Source organism: Harpia harpyja, chromosome 6 (genome assembly GCF_026419915.1).
Source record: "Harpia harpyja isolate bHarHar1 chromosome 6, bHarHar1 primary haplotype, whole genome shotgun sequence".
NCBI classification, from domain to species: domain Eukaryota; kingdom Metazoa; phylum Chordata; class Aves; order Accipitriformes; family Accipitridae; genus Harpia; species Harpia harpyja.
The window spans coordinates 2,808,952-2,827,824 of NC_068945.1; the positions used below are offsets into that span (position 1 = coordinate 2,808,952).

General features: G+C 40.5%; 1 protein-coding gene and 1 long non-coding RNA gene across 8 annotated transcripts; one reads left to right on the forward strand and one right to left on the reverse strand.

The window, feature by feature from the left end:
- Positions 1 to 455: 455 nt before the first annotated feature.
- On the reverse strand, positions 456 to 4,157 carry LOC128143180 (uncharacterized). The gene is made up of 3 exons (XR_008235664.1): positions 2,845 to 4,157; positions 2,337 to 2,568; positions 456 to 1,822 (listed from the first exon to the last, which is right to left on the reverse strand). It is a non-coding gene; the product is annotated as an uncharacterized LOC128143180 (long non-coding RNA).
- Positions 4,158 to 4,204: 47 nt separating this feature from the next.
- On the forward strand, positions 4,205 to 18,129 carry FAM118A (family with sequence similarity 118 member A). Of its 7 annotated transcripts, none has more exons than XM_052790158.1 (8): positions 4,205 to 4,333; positions 8,261 to 8,316; positions 9,543 to 9,795; positions 11,070 to 11,291; positions 11,914 to 12,042; positions 12,766 to 13,051; positions 16,445 to 16,477; positions 17,918 to 18,129. In XM_052790158.1, exons 2-8 carry the CDS (start codon positions 8,270 to 8,272, stop codon positions 18,016 to 18,018), a joined length of 1,071 nt encoding a protein of 356 aa, XP_052646118.1. In that variant the 5' UTR covers positions 4,205 to 4,333; positions 8,261 to 8,269; the 3' UTR covers positions 18,019 to 18,129. The 7 variants fall into 7 exon arrangements, with proteins under 7 accessions (XP_052646118.1, XP_052646121.1, XP_052646122.1 ...); XM_052790161.1 differs by lacking the exon at positions 4,205 to 4,333 and adding an exon at positions 5,210 to 5,317; XM_052790162.1 differs by lacking the exon at positions 4,205 to 4,333 and adding an exon at positions 5,403 to 5,423.
- The last annotated feature ends 744 nt before the right edge of the window (positions 18,130 to 18,873 follow it).

Here is an 18,873-nt window from a genome sequence, read left to right on the forward strand (position 1 = left end):
ATTGTTTCTTATTAAGAACGAGGAATTCTGGAGAGAGCCATATTGCAATATGAGTCTCTACTGGAGTTGATAACTTCCACAATAAATCCAGTAAAACCGGAGAATATGGAGCTTTTTATGCCTCATCTAGTTAAAAAGACCCAGAGCCAGTTAACAAAACAGACTGGAAATTTCTTACAGAAATTTCTTATTGTAGTATACTAGTAAAATATTTAAACTCAAAAGTAACCTCAGAGCTTTTTTCTTCTGTAGGATACAGGACCTTCATATTATAACTCTTCAAGCATTTATGGGTTACACAGTATTCAAGTAGTTAAAGGTGAGGTCTGAAGACAACGCTATGATAATGCTGCCTGAATGTCTTCCTTCTGTGATATAGTATCTATGAGTGTCTGCATGAAGGCCCAGATTCTCAAATGAAAAAATAGAAGGTAAGTGTCCAAATATCCCTAGGCTGGGATCTGTAATCTTTATTGGAATGATAGCGTACATTATAGCAAAACACTTTGTTACAACATGCATTAAATGAGATTTGTAGCTGAGATCTCACACCAAAAATCATATATGATACATAACACGGTTCTCATCTGTTGGTGATGTTAATCCAAGGAAGTGTAACGTAAATGTGGTATAACGCTTCATTTCTCTTTAGGCATACTAGAGGGTATAAGGCATGGCAGCTGGCTGGATACAAAGAACTTTGCTTCTTGAGTAAGATTTCATTTGGCTTACCTCCCTGGACTTCAGTGCTACATTTGCAGCTTCCTTTGTAGACTTGATCCTGACTTGATAGGAATTACAAATATAGATAACCTCAACTATACCCCAAATTAGGAGTTAGGCACAAATATTTAAACTACAGGAGAGATCATATTACCAACCACCTCAAACCAAAAGTTTCCTTACTAGAAAATATATGAGATCTGGGCAGTCAATAGTATTATTATGCAAACAATTTTGCAGTGATCCTCTGTACACTGGATCAGACAGCCAGTCTGACTGGCCACCACTGCAGAGGGTCACGGGGTTCCTGTCCTCAGGGCTCCTTTTTGCTGCAGTTCAAGAAAAGTCGAAGATCTTAACCTATGCTTCTCCACTGTACTTCTGCACTGCATACTGGACCCATGTGCTGGTTGCCTTTATACCTCTCTGTTTGCTGATCTGTTGATTGTGGTTTTAATCTTGTTAAATATATGCCTAGGTAGAAGAAGTAGCCATTGGACTACAAAAGCCCCGCCAAGCAGAAAAAAAAAAAACAAACTCAAAAGTTATTACTTAGTACTGCACCTGATATGTTCTAACAGAGCAGAGTAACACCTCTACTTTTGTCCCTATTTTATATATATTTTATTTCTGCAAATATTTTAGCTAACATCTTCAACATCTGATATTTGACAACCAAGACAGATGTTTATGCCAGTTCACCAACAAGTTCTTAAAATAATATTCCCACCGTTCATTTCTCTGATCTAGTTATGTTTTTTAACAGCAGCAACTTATTCAAGCAAAATTTAAGTATTTGCAACTTCCTGTCTGGCTTTGTCTCTGCCCATTCTTTACAGTAATATGCTTGATTAAAATCCATTCCTTCCAGTCTCTATAACGTTTTATTTCCTTTTATCTTTTCTCTTTTTTTTTTTTTTTTGTACTGTCTCCACTTTGGTTTTGTTTTTGCTCCCTTTTTCCATTACAGTTCTGCCTCTCCTTTGAAATGGCTTTTCTCCCTTTCACACTGCTTCACCCGTTGTTGCTGTTCAGAACAGATAAGGACCTTGTGACAGAGCTCCTTTGGTTTTTTTGTCAGAAAGGTGCAAAAGACAACCTATTTAATCAAAGGATATTCCAGTCAGTTACACTCAGTTCTTCAAAGCAAACTCATATATTCAGACTTTGTTATGAACAGTTCAAACTAAATTCAAGGTCAGAAAGACTGCAGCTAACAGACCCAATTTCCCCCATCATTTTTTAATATGTATTTTTTCCACATATGACTATACTGAAATGATTAGTCTCACTGATGCTAATGTTACTGGACTCTAGACAATGGATTTTAATTATAGGAATTAATTTATTATTAATTATTAATTCAATAATTATTAGTTTAATAATTGTTAATTATTGGATTAATTTATTATTGGGGGCAAAAAAAGCCATGGTAAATGGACAGAACAGGTTGTATTTAATTGTAAAAGGGAGCATGCTATAAAATTATATTCTGGCCTTTTGTCCTGTATTCAGTGTAGAGTCAAATCTGTTATTAAAGCCTTTTACTATTAAAGCTTACACTGCTATTCAAAAGAGACCTCAAAAAAATTCCCCAAGAAGTTGTAGCTTACCATCTCTTCCCTGTCTCATTGAAAGCATAGGACAGCAGCAGCAAATTGTACACACTGAAGAATACTGACTGCGATTCAGACAGTGTGAGAGAGGTGGGTGCGAGGTAATGCAGAAATTGCATGTAGTTATGCTCTGTTAAGTAAAAGTTGACTGTAGGGAGACCTTGTTGGTGTCTGTCACTGAAGATGTGCTTGTCACTTGGCAGCTTTAAAAATAAGCTCTGGTGTACACCTGCAGTTACATACAGAATTATTTTACACATCATGTCACTCTGCAGGGCTTAGACACACATAATGCTGGAAGTAAAAATTAAAAGGTTGTCTTTGAAAATTAATCTCTATATTCAATCACAGGTAAACTCTAAGTGAACTGACACTGGCTTTTGAAAACATACTTTGAATTTCTGATAGCATCTTTCTTCTTCAAAGCATTTTATAAACTGTTCTGTTTACAAAGATGACAAACTAGTAAGATCCAGTCAGCTCCGAGGTAGAAAAAAGTACTCACCTAACTGGAAGTAACTAGCAGTTCCATTGTGCACGTAGAAGGAATTTTATCTCAACCAACAGGGGCAAATTGGCTTCCTGCTATGAAAAAAATTAAGACATGAGTTAGTTGGTGTCTTAAAGATGCTTTTCAGCAAGCTCAATAAACTTTCATTACGAGTTTTACTTGTTTTCTTTCTAACCAGCAGTTTCTGGCATAATGTAAACTAGGGTTTATTTTATCATAACATATTAAACAGCAAGATGTCAAAAGTAAATCAACATTACATCTTGGTGCATAAAAACACAGCTGAATAATCAGATGCATTGGCTCTTCCAGCCAAAACCAACCAGCTGCATTTCTTGTCCTGATTACATCACACTGAGTAGTATTTCCAAAGTCTGCAAGAAAGCCCAAAATAAACAACTGAATTAACATATTGTTTGGTACACTTGGATAAACATATGAATTTACTATAATATGAGAGATAAATCTTAGATTGAATCAAGTGGGAAGCTTCTGTAGTTATTTTGAGTATGCATTTTACCTCTCTGTTTCTTGACTGTAGCAGAACAGTACTTGCCTTTCTTTGTTGCTTCTTGAAAGACACTCCTTCCTATTTCAAAGCTTACAGGTTTCAACACACTTCAGCATCCTCTTCTCACTGCGACTTCTGCTACTGAACTTTATGCCAATTTTCTTGTAAAGGCGTTTTCTTGTCTGTCATATACATTTTCAGTAATAACAAGGAAATATAATGGAAAACAATACATTGTTACCTCTTGTTGTACATTTGGAAAAGTATACCAAAAATCCTTTTGATTGTATTTTATATGGTTACTTTTGTACTGTATTTGATTGGAAAGTATTGATATTCTTTGTCCTTAGTGACTTTCCTAACCCCTTGCAAGGGAATTCAGAGCTTATGTAATTTATTATTGTTGTGAGTACTGTTGGGGCTTTTAAAATAATAGTTATTGTAGTCTAAGGATATAAAAGGAACAAGGCTTACATGAAAAGGTAATAACATTTATCAGATGAATTGACTCAGACTGAAAAATGGAAAAGCTTTCTTCACAAATATTTCCTCTCATTACTTTTTAAATTAATGTGAAACAAAGAATATAAGGTATTGTAAATCTACAGGATAGGTCTGACCTTGAGTCTCAAGCTCTGGAAAACATTTAGCAAGTCTTTGTGACTCCTATCTACAGCTGACAAAATATTCTAAGATATGCAGCAACTTATTTAGTAATACATTCCAACGTTATTACAATGTAGTGTCAAATGGCATTGCAGGCTGGATTTCAGACGTAGTTACTGGGGTTTAGGGAGCAGAGTATCACCTGGTTCTTCTAAAACACAAGGTCTTTGACCTTCAGGGTTACTGAACCCTAAATATCAGCATGTTAAAATACATTGCTGACTGACTGGCAGTAGCGAAGGGTGGAAGGCGAAGAGCTAGAAGCACTGCAGAGCTTCTCTAACTCAATCAAACCTCCATTTTCAGGTGAGACTGTCGTTACATTCTTTTTTCTCCCTTTCTGTTCTCTCTGATCCTATCCTTCATCTTCCTTATCGCTATGAATATGATGCTCCAAATGTTTGTTAAGACTTTCCAGGGACACTGCAAGGTAGTGATATAAAAAAATGACATAGTGAGAAGTGATGTCTAGGGCATATTACAGACAGTTCACAAGGACACAATGTTCTTACGCAAACTGAAAGTTAGTGAAGTCAGTGCGGTCAACACAACTACTCTTGCCAAAAGTAACACTGGATATGGAGTAAAAACAGTGGGTTTATGTTTCATCTGCAAAACTGGCCATGCTTACCAAAATTCTTCCTAAAACTATACCAGAATATCAATGCAACACTGATGTTTAACGAACAAAAGAGAGTGGTCAAATCCATCATATGGGCATGCAAAACCTGTGAATCTTGATTGTACCCCAAAACGATAGAATTGACTGACTAGAGAAACAAAGAAAACCTTTTAAGACCTATGTTCGGGGAAGCTGACGCCAGTAAGTACTTCAAGTCCGCAAAAGTCTGTAAAATGGTACCACGAGTAGTTTTTAGAACGCCAGCTAAGAAATCAAAATTGGAGGACACGTTTTCAACACAGTTTTGCAACCAGAATTTGGGGGTACGGTTCTGCAACAGTGTCCTTAGGCACCACGAGTGGCCTTTACACGCCAGACCGCCGTGGCGGACTCCTCGCGTGGGGTCACCCCACCAAAGCCACAGCGCTGCAGCGCCAGCTGGGCCCCGCCGTCAGAAAACATGGTGGAGCCGGGCAACCATGTTAGTCAAACGCCTTGATAAACCGTGGCGAAGGACCTGCGAGTTTTTAGGCTTCGGGTTTAAGAGACTAAAAAAGGAAAAGCAAAGCGCTTTGGAGAGGAGGAGAGCTTTGGCCGTGGGCTCTCCGGTGCGCGGGGAGCTGCCCGCGGCGGGCTGCCACGCCGACCCTCCGGTGGAGCCACGGAAGGTAACCGCACGCTCTCTTTGTGCGGTTTGTTTCTCTTTTTTTTTGCGTGCTTTGTTTTGCTTTCTCCTGGCCCTAACGCTTCCCATCTTCCGTGCTTCCATCATCCGTCAGTTTTCATGGCACTAACCCCGTTCATCTTCGAGTTTACCTTCCAGCTCCCTTTCTCCTGTAGCCGAGAGTCGGTTCTCCTGTTTCACACAGACTCGTGGGCTGCTCGTTTCTGGTTTTGCCTGGAAAGGGCTTCGGGTGTTTTTCGGAGGTGCGTGAGCGTCACCCATCTCCGCCTCGGGGAACCGGGCGAGGCGCGGCAGCGCGCTCCCTCTCGCCCGGCATCGCCTCGGCTGCCGCTCCGCCATTGCCCGCTGTGACTGAAACGGCTGGCGGTTTTCAGGCGGATTTTAACGAGGCGAGTGCTGGCCCGCGGGGCCGAGCCGCTTCTCGGGCGGAATCTTGCTCCCGGGGCGGCTGTTTCCCGGCCGGCGGGGAAAGTCTTTGGGGAGGGGACGGTCCCGCCGCCCGGTGGGCCCGCCCCGGCGGAGCGAGGCGGCTCCCCTGAGGTAACGGCGCCGGGGCCGGGCCCTGTGCCGGCGGGGCGGGTGTGAGGGCCGGTGTCACCGCTCGGGTCCCCGGCCGCCGTCCTCCCCCCGGCCCGGCGGTGAGGGGTGGGCGGGGGGCCGCCTGCTACCGAACCGAACGGAACCGAACCGAACCGAACCGCCGCTCCGGCTGCCGTTCGGCGCGGGGGTTCCCGGGCAGGCCGGGCGGCAGCGGGGCCGCCGGTGAGGGCCGGGCCCGGCCCGGGGAGACCGGAGTCGGCAGCGTTGCCGGGGGAGCGGGTCCGCTTCGGTTGCAGCTGAGGGAGGAGGAGGAGGAGGAGGGAGGTAACGGCTCCGTTACCGGAGGGAGAGGCTGCTGCCCTTCCCTGCCCTTCTCTGCCTGCTGCTCTTGGCCTTTTTCCAGAGAGAATCAGCGGGCGGGCGGGCGGGGTGGACGGGGAAAGAGGGTTTCCTTCGCCCGCTGCTTCCTTTGCCTTGAACGTTTTAGGCTGTTTTCCTATATTAAGCTGCCTGGAAGAACCATTTGGTTCAGTCAGACCATTGGCTTGGAGTTTCAGTCAGTGAATAGAGCTCCGATTTCACGGGTAGAGCCTTAAATAGAACTTGCTTTCTTGAACAGGAAGAAAAGACAAAATCAGAATTTGTTCTGATGAACCCTCCTTGTGTTTGGAGTAAAGACCCAGCTCCCATTCAGCGCTTTCAGGTGAATCTGGATTATAGAGGGGTCCGATTTCCAGGCTGCCATGAGGAAAGGTTGTTGAAAAGCAGCTGCGCGTGCCTTTGGTTGGTCCGGTGTCTCTTTTTAAAAGTAAACCAGTCTTGAATGCTGGTGCCCAGGTCCTCTGTTTTTCTAGGTATGCTCACTGAAGAAGTGTTTCTTAAATCTAATAAGAGAATTTTCAAGACTAGTCACAATTACTCACTACTCAAAGGCATGGAGAAATTCAGACTTTATCATTTGCAGCTATTTAGCTATTAGGGGTTGGTGGCAATTGCTGCCACTTATTTGCGCAGCTTCTGCTTCCAGGAAGCAACTTTAAGGGATAAAAGGAAACAATGAGGTCCAAAATGTTGGTACTGACAGCATCCTGTGGCGAGATGCTTATTTTATTAATTTTGGTAAGTTATTAATGTAATTATTAAAGCTTTCTTAGGGATTCTTTCCCAAACACTTCACTGGATGTGGTAATAAAATAATACAATCCTTTTCAGAATAAGTAAGTTGCACTTCTTCACGTGTTGGTTTTGCATTGTGAACTCGTAACTTTTCCATATGTAAAGGAATCTTGTTCTCTAGATTTTGAAGTGTTTTGCTCTAGACAGGTTATTGTTCTGAATTTTGGATGTGCTGGCGTTCTTCAGATGATAGTGTAGCATCTTTGTAGGATACTGTCAAGGAAGGAAGCATGGAGAAAATAAGTATCTCGACAAGAAAAGATTTTTCCACTTGAAGAGACATTCTGGGTGCATTTGCAGAAGAGATCTCTGTGTTTTCCTCAAATGCTCATGTCCCCCTGTCACGGGGGGGGATTTTTTTGGTTTTGTTCTTTTCTTTGGGGTTGGTGGGGTTTTTTTTTGGTCAAATGATCTCCAAACTTAGGCCTCTTGCTTCCAAATTAGCTTCCAGCATGTGAACCTGGGAGCTGGCAAGTAGCCAATGAGTCATAGGGTCTGGCAGAATGCTTATTTGAGGGATTAGGGTCTGCAATCTCCACAAGCACAAACTAAGATGTGTTTCAAAGCCAAACAAAAAATACATCCTTAGAAAAACAAACCCCAGAATCAATGTAATGAAACTTGGGGATTTCTAAGTGACGATGTTGTAGCCAAATTGTCGTGCCAAGATGCAGTCCTTCTCATGCTTCAGACGTAAGACAATATAGGTGATACAAAAATAAGTTTTCATTTAAAGTACTTGCTGAGAAAAAAGATCTTTCACATTATATGGTCTGGTAATGTAGCCAGGTGGTTAGCAGAGGGCCTCTCGTGTTGCAGAAGTCCAGTTTCCACAAACGTGGTTGAATGAGCTGATTATTATGAAAAAAATAAATTCAAGAGATGCATTCATTGCTTGAAAAGAATTAACATTTTAGTAGGTATGATAAATTTTATCTTGAATTCAGACACAAATATTTTTCAGCTGCGTGAATAGCCATATCTCCGTTAGCTTCAAAATGTCAATCAACTGAGTTTAAATGGAGCTCATACTTTGTCAGCTTTGTTTCTGTCGGTGCGTTGCTTAACTAGGATGTGATATACAGAGTCTTGATTATAAAATACTTGATAAGAATAAATAGAAAATGCTAACAGTCGTACATCTGGTTTTAATTTTGGCCTTTTTTAAGGTAGAAGCATTAAGAATTATTTTACTTTTTGTTTTACTTAGGGCTCAGAGATGGATTCATCAGAACGATCAACAATTAGAAGTGAGCAGAAATCCAGGTAACTTGTGTTGAAACGGTTATATGAAACTGTCTCTTAATGAAAATCTGAAAACACAATGGAAATACATTACTGAAAATTGGATACATCATGCTTGGAAACTTGAAATGATCCCAGAAACTAGTTTCTCCACTGACCGAGTGCTTCATACTCAGAGTTAAGCTGTTGGTGAGGAATAAATAATACACTTGCTGAGAAGAAACAATTCGTGCTGAATGTAGCAGGAAGGCATGGGGATTATCAGCAACATATTCTTTGTAGGCATTAGCTAGCAACCTTATCTGCCTGTTTTATTAATTGCTTTGCCTAGGGCCATTTCAAGTTAAACAGTGTTTTAGCTAGATCGTTTCAGATGATCATGAAATAAGAGGTGTTAAACACCCAGATTATCAGATTAACAGGAATTAAAAATCTGTAAAGGTAGTTTTGAAAGTCAAGGGAATTCTAAGGTTCTGTATTACTGAAATCCTTGCTTGTATACAGTCATTTCACTGTATGGTTTAAATGCATTTTCACTTCTTCGCAAAGTAGTCATGAAAGCCAGACTTTCTCGACAGTTTCTTGTGCTGGTTTGCGCAGTGAATACTGACGAGGAACCAAATACGCCTTTGAGAGTAATCTGTGGTTAGTAACATCTGAATAGCGGGCTAGGTGAACCCTTGATCGGAACAAGCATGACTGTTCTTACGTTCGTGTATCCTAAAGTGAGAATAAATGAGAATAAAAGATACTGCTTTTTCCCAGAAAAAACCCCAAAATTTGTTTCTTTGAAATACTGTGACTTGTCCCTTTGAAATAGTTCTACTTACTTTCTATCAGGCATGTTTCAAGTAAGTCATTGGACAGTCCTTTGACTACTTTTTTCAAAATTCCATTTGAAATGGTGTTTAGCTAGCCCAGTGGACTGAAAATTGGTAATTGTCAATTTGGATTTCAAAGACATTAGTGATTTGAAGTTGATGTTTTTTGGCTTAAATCAATTATGCACACTTACTTGTCTAAAATGACAAAAAGACTTAAAGTACGTTGTCGGTTTGGGAAAGGCTGTGAACTGCTGCCAATACTATTCTTCTGTGTAGCAATGGAGAACTTGGTTCCTTTCGGCTGGTTAGTATTTTGCACAAGTGTTAATAGTTCATACGGACTTCTTGAGTCAGTCACGAGATCTTCAGACAAGTTAGAAAATGCACTGTAAAAAATGAAGATTTTTGTTTTCTGTTTTAAAGGAAGTTCTTAAAAAGTCTAATAAGAAAGCAGCCTCGGGACCTTCTTCTTGTAATTGGAACCGGGGTAAGTGCTGCAGTAGCACCAGGAATCCCAGCGCTGTGCTCCTGGAGAAGTTGCATTGAGGCTGTAATTGAAGCAGCTGAGCAGCTGGAGGTGCTTCATCCGGGAGATGTTGCTGAATTTCGTAAAAAAGTAATCAAAGATAGAGACCTGCTTGTGGTTGCACATGATCTCATCAGGAAAATGTCACCAGTGAGTCTGTTTATAACTTACATTGATTTCTAAAATTATATACTTTTATTTTGTTATCAACAAAAATTCTTTTCAGCTTTCTAAAACTGGAAATTTTTCTGGTAAAAATTGAAATTTTGATGGTAATCATATAGTACACTGTACATTTTGGAGAGGCTAAAAAATCCTTGTTTTTAGTGTAAGTAAGCTTTTGTCTTAATTAATGCAGGCAAGAGTCCGAACTATTAAATATTTGCAATAATGTTTCTTGGAACTGAAAGAGGAATTTATAGCTCTGTCGGCTAAAACTAGAGATACCCTGAAAGTACAGGTAGACCTTGACCCTGTTGATAGCCTTAGATCACACAGACTTAATCACCGCTGCAGCTCACACTTCGCTGAAGACAGTCCATACATGCCCAGGTTCTCAGCTGTTCATCTTAGGTTCCAGAGATTTTCAGATCATGTTAATCGGTTTGCCGAGTCTTCTAATTGAAATAGTTAGGGTGACATACATACTGCTAATTTGCAGGATGTGTTGAGCGTTTTGCAACACGTGGTGAGCTTCTCTACAGGCAAAGTGTAATAACCACCTCTCTCTTTAGGGAGGAGTCTGCATGTATGGTTTGGCTTTGTAGCAGATTTAATGATTAATACATTTTTCTCAACCAGGAAGCAAAAAAAACCCCAACCCAAACCCCTTTAATGGTATATCCCAGACTCTGAATCCAGGGAATGATAATTTTAGTACACTAACTCATTGTCACAGCAGTAAAAGCATACTGAGAAAGGTGAGGTTTCCATGTAGTTAGGCCAGTAACTGTATTGGGCTTATAAACAGACAGTTGTGCTGCGTCTAGTGCAATTTATCGAATAGGAAGCCTGTATATTTTACAGAATTATTACAAGTTCCTGTCAGTCTCAGCAGATACTCTGGGCAAATGCAGCCTGCGCTTTTAGGAAAGCGTACCTTCATGTTTGTTTAGAAGTGATGAGTGAGGATTTAACTGTAGCAAAATAATTTTGTTTATTGTACCTGTATTACAAGCTTCCTTGAGAAAACCAGACTACTATTTTAAAGCTACATTAAGTAGAGGCAAGAGCACCTGAATAATTTGAGATTGTTGGTTTTGATGGTTTTGTACATTCAGACCTTTATGCTTTGTATACCACGTAAGCCCTCTTTTAAAGAAACGCTTTGGCATTAAGTAGACAAATGAGGTGGATTTTCTGTTGGAGGCAATTCTAATGGTGCATGTGGTCCTTATGAAGTGTTCCTCTTTTTCTTTCTTCAGCGTACTGGGGATACGAAGCCCAACTTCTTCCAGGATTGCTTAATGGAGGTGTTTGATAATTTAGAACAACACATTCAGAATCCTGTTGTTCTGCAATCAATCCTGAGACTCATGGAGAGAGGCACAATGGTTCTGACTACAAACTATGACAATTTACTTGAAATCTTTGGTCAGCAACAGGGTAAACCTATGGAATCTTTAGACTTGAAAGATAAGGATAAGGTATGATAAGAACAGTAAAATTTTTAGACTTCTAATAAGAGAAGGCAGCTTGTAAGCTTCATTGAAAGATGTTTTCCTGTTTAAAGAGTGTCAAGGCTAAAACTTCTTAATTGGTAAAGCATGTCTATAAGCTAACAGCAGATGCACAGACATGTATTTTACGTGTCTTTTTTATTCTGAATAATCTGGTAACAGTTACCAAAGGGAATTTCAGTGACACATTTATTAACCAATTCCCTCCCACTCCTTGGAAAAAACCCACAAAATTACTTAACTTACATGAAGTAATTGTTACAATCACAAATACGATTTCACCTAGCTGGTAGTTAATTTGCTGTTCGTATCTTTTGTGCCAGCGTTGCTGGAACTTGCTGCTTGGTTGAATGCTTGTTTAGACCAAAAAGCCAGAGGTATCTTCAGTATTGGCAATCACCTCTTTATTATAATTTAAAGCAAGCTGTGTAATTAGTAATTAAAATTACCTCTTGCTGCAGACAAGTGCAAAAGAAGTTACTTCTGCTTTAGGTGGCTTTGTAAGTTAGGACAGCTGTATATTTTTTCAGAATCTCAGTTATTGTAGTATATTATAACAAAAGAATGTAACTTGCATGATATGCTTTAGGTTCTTCAGTGGGCAAGAGGTCATATAAAATACGGAGTTCTTCATATTCATGGCTTATATACTGATCCCTGTGGAATGGTACTAGATCCCTCAGGATATAAAGATGTTACTCAAGATCCTGAAGTCATGGTTCGTGTGATCTTTAAAATTTTTACTATGTTTTGCCAAACTATTTTATTGTAATCACTGCATACGCACTACCTATCATATAGATTAAATAATTGGGGCCCAGAAAAATGGCAGTATTCAGAAAGCCAGCTATGTTGGTAGGGCAATGTGTGCTCTTGTATACTGCTGCTTTGTAAATCACAATCAAAACCCTCAGCTGTATGTCATAGTTTTAGAGTTCTTTGTATTTATCTCGTGAAAGAACATTAGCCATAAAATACTAGACACCAGAACAAGGATTCATCACCATCTGATTGCTTGGATTCATTTTTTAGGGGCTTAAGCTGCTACCAGCTCTGGATTCTGGACTTAATGTCATATCTTAGGTATTTTAAGAAGTCAAACATTTGGTCAGGAATATTAATTTTCCTTATTTACAGGTTGACCTAACGGGAGCCTGATATTCTGTCACCATAATTCTTTCAGTTTAAAATTCCCTTACTGGAAATATTTACGTGTGTACTTATTTTTGTACAGTAACTTTGATTTTGAACATAAACTTCTTCGTAGAAACAGTACTTACGAAATGTCAGTTTGCCCTGATCCTAAAACATATGCTTAATTCAGTTCAATAGCGATGTCTGCTCTGCTTCTCCTTTTAAGTCTGACATTCTAAAAGTTCTTACCTTGGCCTTTTGACTACTGAAGTAAATGTAGCTCTTGCATGTTTCTGTCTCTTAACAGGAAATTCTTCAAAATTTGTATCGAACCAAGTCTTTTTTGTTTTTGGGCTGTGGAGAGACTCTGCGCGATCAGATATTCCAAGCTCTTTTTCTTTATACTGTAAAGAATAAAGTGGATTTAGAACATTATATGTTGGTGCTTAAAGAAAATGAAGACCACTTTTTCAAGCTCCAGGCAGATATGCTGCTGCACGGAATAAAAGTAGTGTCCTACGGGGACTGTTTTAAACAATTCCCAGAGTACGTACAAGATCTGACTGCTCAAATCTGCAAGCAGAGAAGTCCAGGTAATGTCTCCTCTTTAGTAAGAAAATTTTGAGCAGCTACGTAGCAGGATGCCACGTCTGAACAATCAGCAGTTGGTCTGAGGTGTTGACCTCATGTGTAGCTGGCCTGTGTAGCATCTTTGCTTATGAATGGCATGCAGAGTAGGAACACGTGACAAAATTCCAACCAAATTTCTTTCTGTAAGGTCTGTGGATTCTTGCAAATTTAATCTTTAGTTCTGAATTTGTCTTTTTGTTAGCATTTAGTTAAGATGTTTACTTTGTGTATTTTTTTGGCGTGAACTACTCCAGCATATTGAGTATTAAATTATATGAAATATGACATGTCAGTAAAAAAGACTAAAAGAATTGAAGGAATTAACTGGTGGGATAAGCTGGTTGAGCCTCAATATCTGATTAAGCATAGAATGGGAAATTAAATCAGTACACCCAATAGTGTTTGGTTTAACGCAGTTAGGACAAATGGGGAGAAAACCTGAGTGTGAGGGTAACGTTTTATGACAATAAAATAGATAAGGCTGTGGAGTAATACTCCATTTGCGACAGCGAATGGCGTTCTGTAGAGGGCATTTAATGCTAAAATGGGAAATACCTTGTTACCTTTGCTGAAGGTAACGAGTAGTCCTGCATCAACAGGGAGCTAAATTTTACTAACTAGGTCCATTCGCTTACTTCCCCCCCTGCTCCCTTCCATCCTGTTGTCTCTCTCAACTCATAAAATTCCTTAGCTGTAGCAATGAAGAGCCTCTAATACAAAACCAGGGAAAAACAACTGTATGTTGAAGGAAGGAGATTTCTTCAGTGTTTTCCAAACAAGGACAGTTCTACTCTGGCTTAGCCAGAGAATTGAGGAGAATAACTAGAGTAAGTGACCTTGGGAAGAATACTGTTTCACAGCTCTTTTATTTATCATGTCAGGGAAACTGTTTTGTCTAAAATTATTCCCAAGTGGTGCATAGCAGGAACCTTCCCCTTGCCCTCCGTAAAAGAAAACTGCAGGTGTATGCCCAAATTATGTAATGGTTTTTGTAACTGGATGAACATTACATTTGCACTGGATTAGATTTTTCTTTCCATGAAGGCTAGAAAAAATACTTAGCACAGCATCTAGGTTTCAGGAAGTTTGTCTGCAGTGTAGACACCCAGAAGTAAGTTGGGGTGCAATTTCAGACACTGAAGTAGCCTCAGCCTGCTAGTTTCTTCTTTGACATGCTGCTGTTGATGGATGTGATGGACATACTTCTCACAGTCTGGGCAGTGTCTAGAGCCTGTGGAGTCTGGAGTATCCAGTTCATTGCAAAGCAGCCATTGATATCAAAACAGGGTGGGAGATATATTTACATAAGCTCTAAATGGAAATGATTGCAAAATCAGACTATAATCCTCCCTTTTTTGTTCAGTGGAATTACTGATTGGCATTAATACTTGCAAGAAGAGAGACCTTACTCTGACTGCAGAATCTTGTTGATCTCATTTGCAAGTCGAGATCCGAAACAAAACTGTTTTCAAGTGTGCATTAACTGCTCTTCACATTACCAGACTGTCAGGTTTCATTTTTTTCATGCTTATTTACAAACTCTCTTTTAAAAAAATAGCAGAAGGAGTTTGTTAAAAGGCTTATATGAAAGAAATGAGAAATGCAGGCCCCGATCCTGATAGCGGACTTCAGCCAGCCCGGCATCTGCTGGAAAAGCAGCACAGCAAACTGCAAGCAGCTCAGGAAACTACTGGAGTGTGTTGAGGACAACTTCCTAGTACAGGTGACGGAGAGCCCAGCCAGAGGAGAGGCACTGCTGGACCTGTTGCTCACTATCAGAGAGGTCAAGATGGGACGTAGCCTGGGCTGCAGCAACGATGCCCTGGTAGAATTCTCAATCTACTGATGAAGCAGAAGTTGCTAAGCCATTATCTGTATTTGAAAAGTTGTGGCAAACTGGGGAAGTTCCCGCTGAGTGGAAAAGGGGAAATGTAGCTGCTGTTTTTAAAAAGGGAAAAAAGGAAGACCCAGGGAACTACAGGCCAGTCAGTCTCACGTCTATGCCTGGCAGGATCATCGAGCGGATCCTCCTGGAAACTATACTAAGGCACATGGAAAATAAGGAGGTGATTGGTGACAGCCAGCATGGCTTCACTAAGGGCAAATTGTGCCTCACAAATTTGGGGTTACAGCATTGGTGGATAAGCGAAAAGCAACTGATGTCATCTACCTGGACTTGTGCAAAGCATTTGACACTGTCTCGCATGACATCCTTGTCTCTAAATTGGAGAGACATGGATTTGACAGGTGGACCACTCGGTGGATAAGGAATTGGCTGGATGGTCGCACTCAAAGAGTTGTGGTCAATGGCTCGATGTCTGAGCGGAGACCAGTGACGAGTGGCGTTCCTCAGGGGTCAGTATTGGGACCAGCACTGTTTAACATCTTTGTCGGCAACGTGGACAGTGGGATCGAGTGCACCCCCATAAGTTTGCCGACGACACCAAGCTGTGTGGTGTGGTCGACACGCGGGAGGGAAGGGATGCCGTCCAGAGGGACCTTGACAGGATTGAGAGGTGGGCCTGTGCAAACCTCATGAAGTTCAACAAAGCCAAGTGCAAGGTCCTGCACACGGGTCAGGGCAATCCCAAGCACAAATACAGGCTGGGCGATGAGTGGATTGAGAGCAACCCTGCGGAGAAGGACTTGGGGGTGTTGGTTGATGAGAAGCTCAACACGACCCGGCAATGTGCGCTTGCAGCCCAGAAAGCCAACCGTATCCTGGGCTGCATCAGAAGAAGCGTGACCAGCAGGTCGAGGGAGGGGACTCTCCCCCTCTACTCTGCTCTGGTGAGACCCACCTGGAGTACTGTGTTCAGCTCTGGGGCCTCCAACATAAGAAGGACACGGACCTGTTGGAGTGAGTCCAGAGGAGGGCCACAAAGATGATCAGGGGGTTGGAGCACATCTCCCATGAAGTCAGGCTGAGGGAGTTGGGGTTGTTCAGCCTGGAGAAGGCTCTGGGGAGACCTTATAGTGGCTTTCCAGTACCCAAAGGGGGCCTGCAAGAAAGCTGGAGAAGGACTTTTTACAAGGGTGTGTAGTGACAGGACATGTGATAATGGCTTTAAACTGAAAGAGGGTAGATTTAGATTAGATGTAAGGAAGAAGTTCTTCACTGTGAGGGTGGTGAGACACAGGAACAGGTTGCCCAGAGAGGTGGTGGATGCCCCATCCCTGGCAGTGTTCAAGGTCAGGCTGGATGGGGCTTTGAGCAACCTGGTCTAGTGGAAGGTGTCCCTGCCCATGGGACATATGATTCTAAATACAACCTTGCCATTTTGGGATGTTGCATAAAAGTGTAAAAGCTTTTTTGATGCTAACTTGGGCTGTTGCTGTCTCTGACACTTCTCTAGATGCTGATCGAGTGGACAGCACAACACTGTTGGGTAAGTAACATTCTTATTTTTACAGAAAGTTCCATAATCTATTGGAGAGATAAAAATAAGTCTCTGATTACAAAGTAATTAAATTATTATTGTGCAGTACTCTCATTTAGCTCTGAAAGTCTGCTTAACAGATTCTCTTTTTACCCTCTTTCCACCTATTAGCAGATAACTGCTGGCTTTCAGCTGTCAATAAAATGAGAAATGATAGAATGGAAAAGCTCCAGAAAATGTATATAAAAAATTACTAATGATAATATTCCCAGATAATATTAACATCCATGTGGTTTTGGCTTAAACTTCCAAACATATGTTTGGCTATGTTGAGTGCCCTCCTTAAGAAGAACGTATAGAAGAGTGAATCTCAAGCTTAAGTGTGTAGTACTGAAGGTGAATTTTTGGCTAAGCGTTCTTCAGGCATCCTTGTAATACTTCTGTGAATAAGCAGAGCAGTAATACATCCCAATTTATGGTATAAAATAGCAAAACTTCCCTTTGAAACACCACTTCAACTTAAAAAGATTACATTTCTAAGATACTTGTGCCGCTGCTGCAAATAATTATAAAAATTGTATGGAAGTATCATTTCATTATTGGACATAAGGGTCTTTGGCATTGCAGTATATTAAACCCCCCCACTTCTTCACCGTCAAAAAGTACACAAGGTCCAAGATACTTGGGAGCAGATGTAAAGTCAGAGATTACTTTTGTAACTCCAAATAGATTTTAAACTTGTCTTTCTGATGAGTTCATAAATCCCTTTTTCAGTAAAGTACAATTAGGCATCAGTGGAAAATAAACAAAAAACTTGAGCACAATTTATTCCAGTTCCACTTAACATAAAGCTCCTTCACTAACTTGTTAGCACCCTCCTTACAAGTAATTTTAGCACCCATTTACTTCTATTTTGGAATACATAGCAAGTAAAAAAATAAAGGAGAATTATTCCTTAACACAGGTTTGTATAATACCCTGCAAAAAATATATATCTAGAGTTTTAAGTGATTGATGAATCTGATCTGAAGGAATTTCCCTTCATTCGTTTTTACTGTCCGTTATGCTGTTCATACTGTCAACAGTAGCTCACACCAAGAATTTTCTTCCTCTGAATAAGGGATCCAAACTTTTTAAAGAAGCTTCTCACCTCTGAACTCCACAGGCATTATCACACAAAATCAAGAATTATTTTCTTGAAAAGGCAGCTGTATAATTAGCTACTTCCTGATTTATATGTTAGTACCAGAGCTCAGGGTTGGGGAAGGGCTGGAGATCACTGAACTGGTGCAGACTTTCAGTAGGGTTAGGGTTATACTTCAGAATCCAAATACAAGAACCTCAGTGGACCACTGTTGTGTTTGTCTTAATATTTGGTGCTTTTAATAAAAAGTATACAAAGCACACGTATGTAGCAACATTAAATTCACTTTTTTTCTCCCTCCACAGGAACTTCATGTGTGGACTGTGCTAAAAGGAAATTAGGAGAAAATGGCACTGACTCTTCTAAGAGAATCAAGCAGTCAGATAATGGTGTACTCACTATTTAACGAAAAAAACCCCAAAGCCCAACCCAGAAGCTTTTTAACAGTAGGTGTTTTACATCTGCTGCATGGAAAGTTTTGAGCTGAGTATTTCCATAGTTTTAAGTGGAATAAAAAGCTGTAAATGTGTAATGTATGTAAAGCTTGAGTCATACTAGTCACTCTCCAGGCACTTCCGTACTACTAAAACTGTGTCTGCGGGGTCATTTAGAAGCAGGTGCAGGTTTTCTCTGCCTGTCCTTCAAGTCAGTTGGACCAAACTCTTACCAAGGTGAAGCCACAAGAGAGGTAATGTTTGAATCTGTCAAAAATTACTTTTAGCATACCTGTGACTATCTGTTAGGTACCTTCAAAATGAAGGGTTTCCTATTCTTTTCTCATCAGCTGAACTGCAGTTAGGCTGCTGGAGGTTGAACTCTTCAGGGGTCTGTTAGCACAAGGCTTCAGATTCAGATCCCTAAGCTGTTAGGAACAGGAAGTGTTGTGTCACGTTTATAGAACCTGCATCATGATAACTTGCCCGTTTTACACTTTTAGTGTATTTGTTTTCATTTGTCAGTCTGTCAAGCATGAGATCACATGGGGAAAAAAAGGATGCAAGAGTAATGTATTGGCAAGGACATACCATATGTATATGGGGGCTTACTGACCTATTTGCAGTGTATTTCTACAGAAATAAATAGTTAAAATAGTGTTGTTTAAATCACAGAGTATGCAGCCAGAAAGCAGATAACGGATAGTCTTAATGCAGCAGAATTAAAACCAGTTAGTATCTAATTATGTATCTGTAGACCATTTCTAACATAGAAGTTTGACTTCATTTGAATTACTCAAATCATTAGTAGGCACTGATAAGCTCAG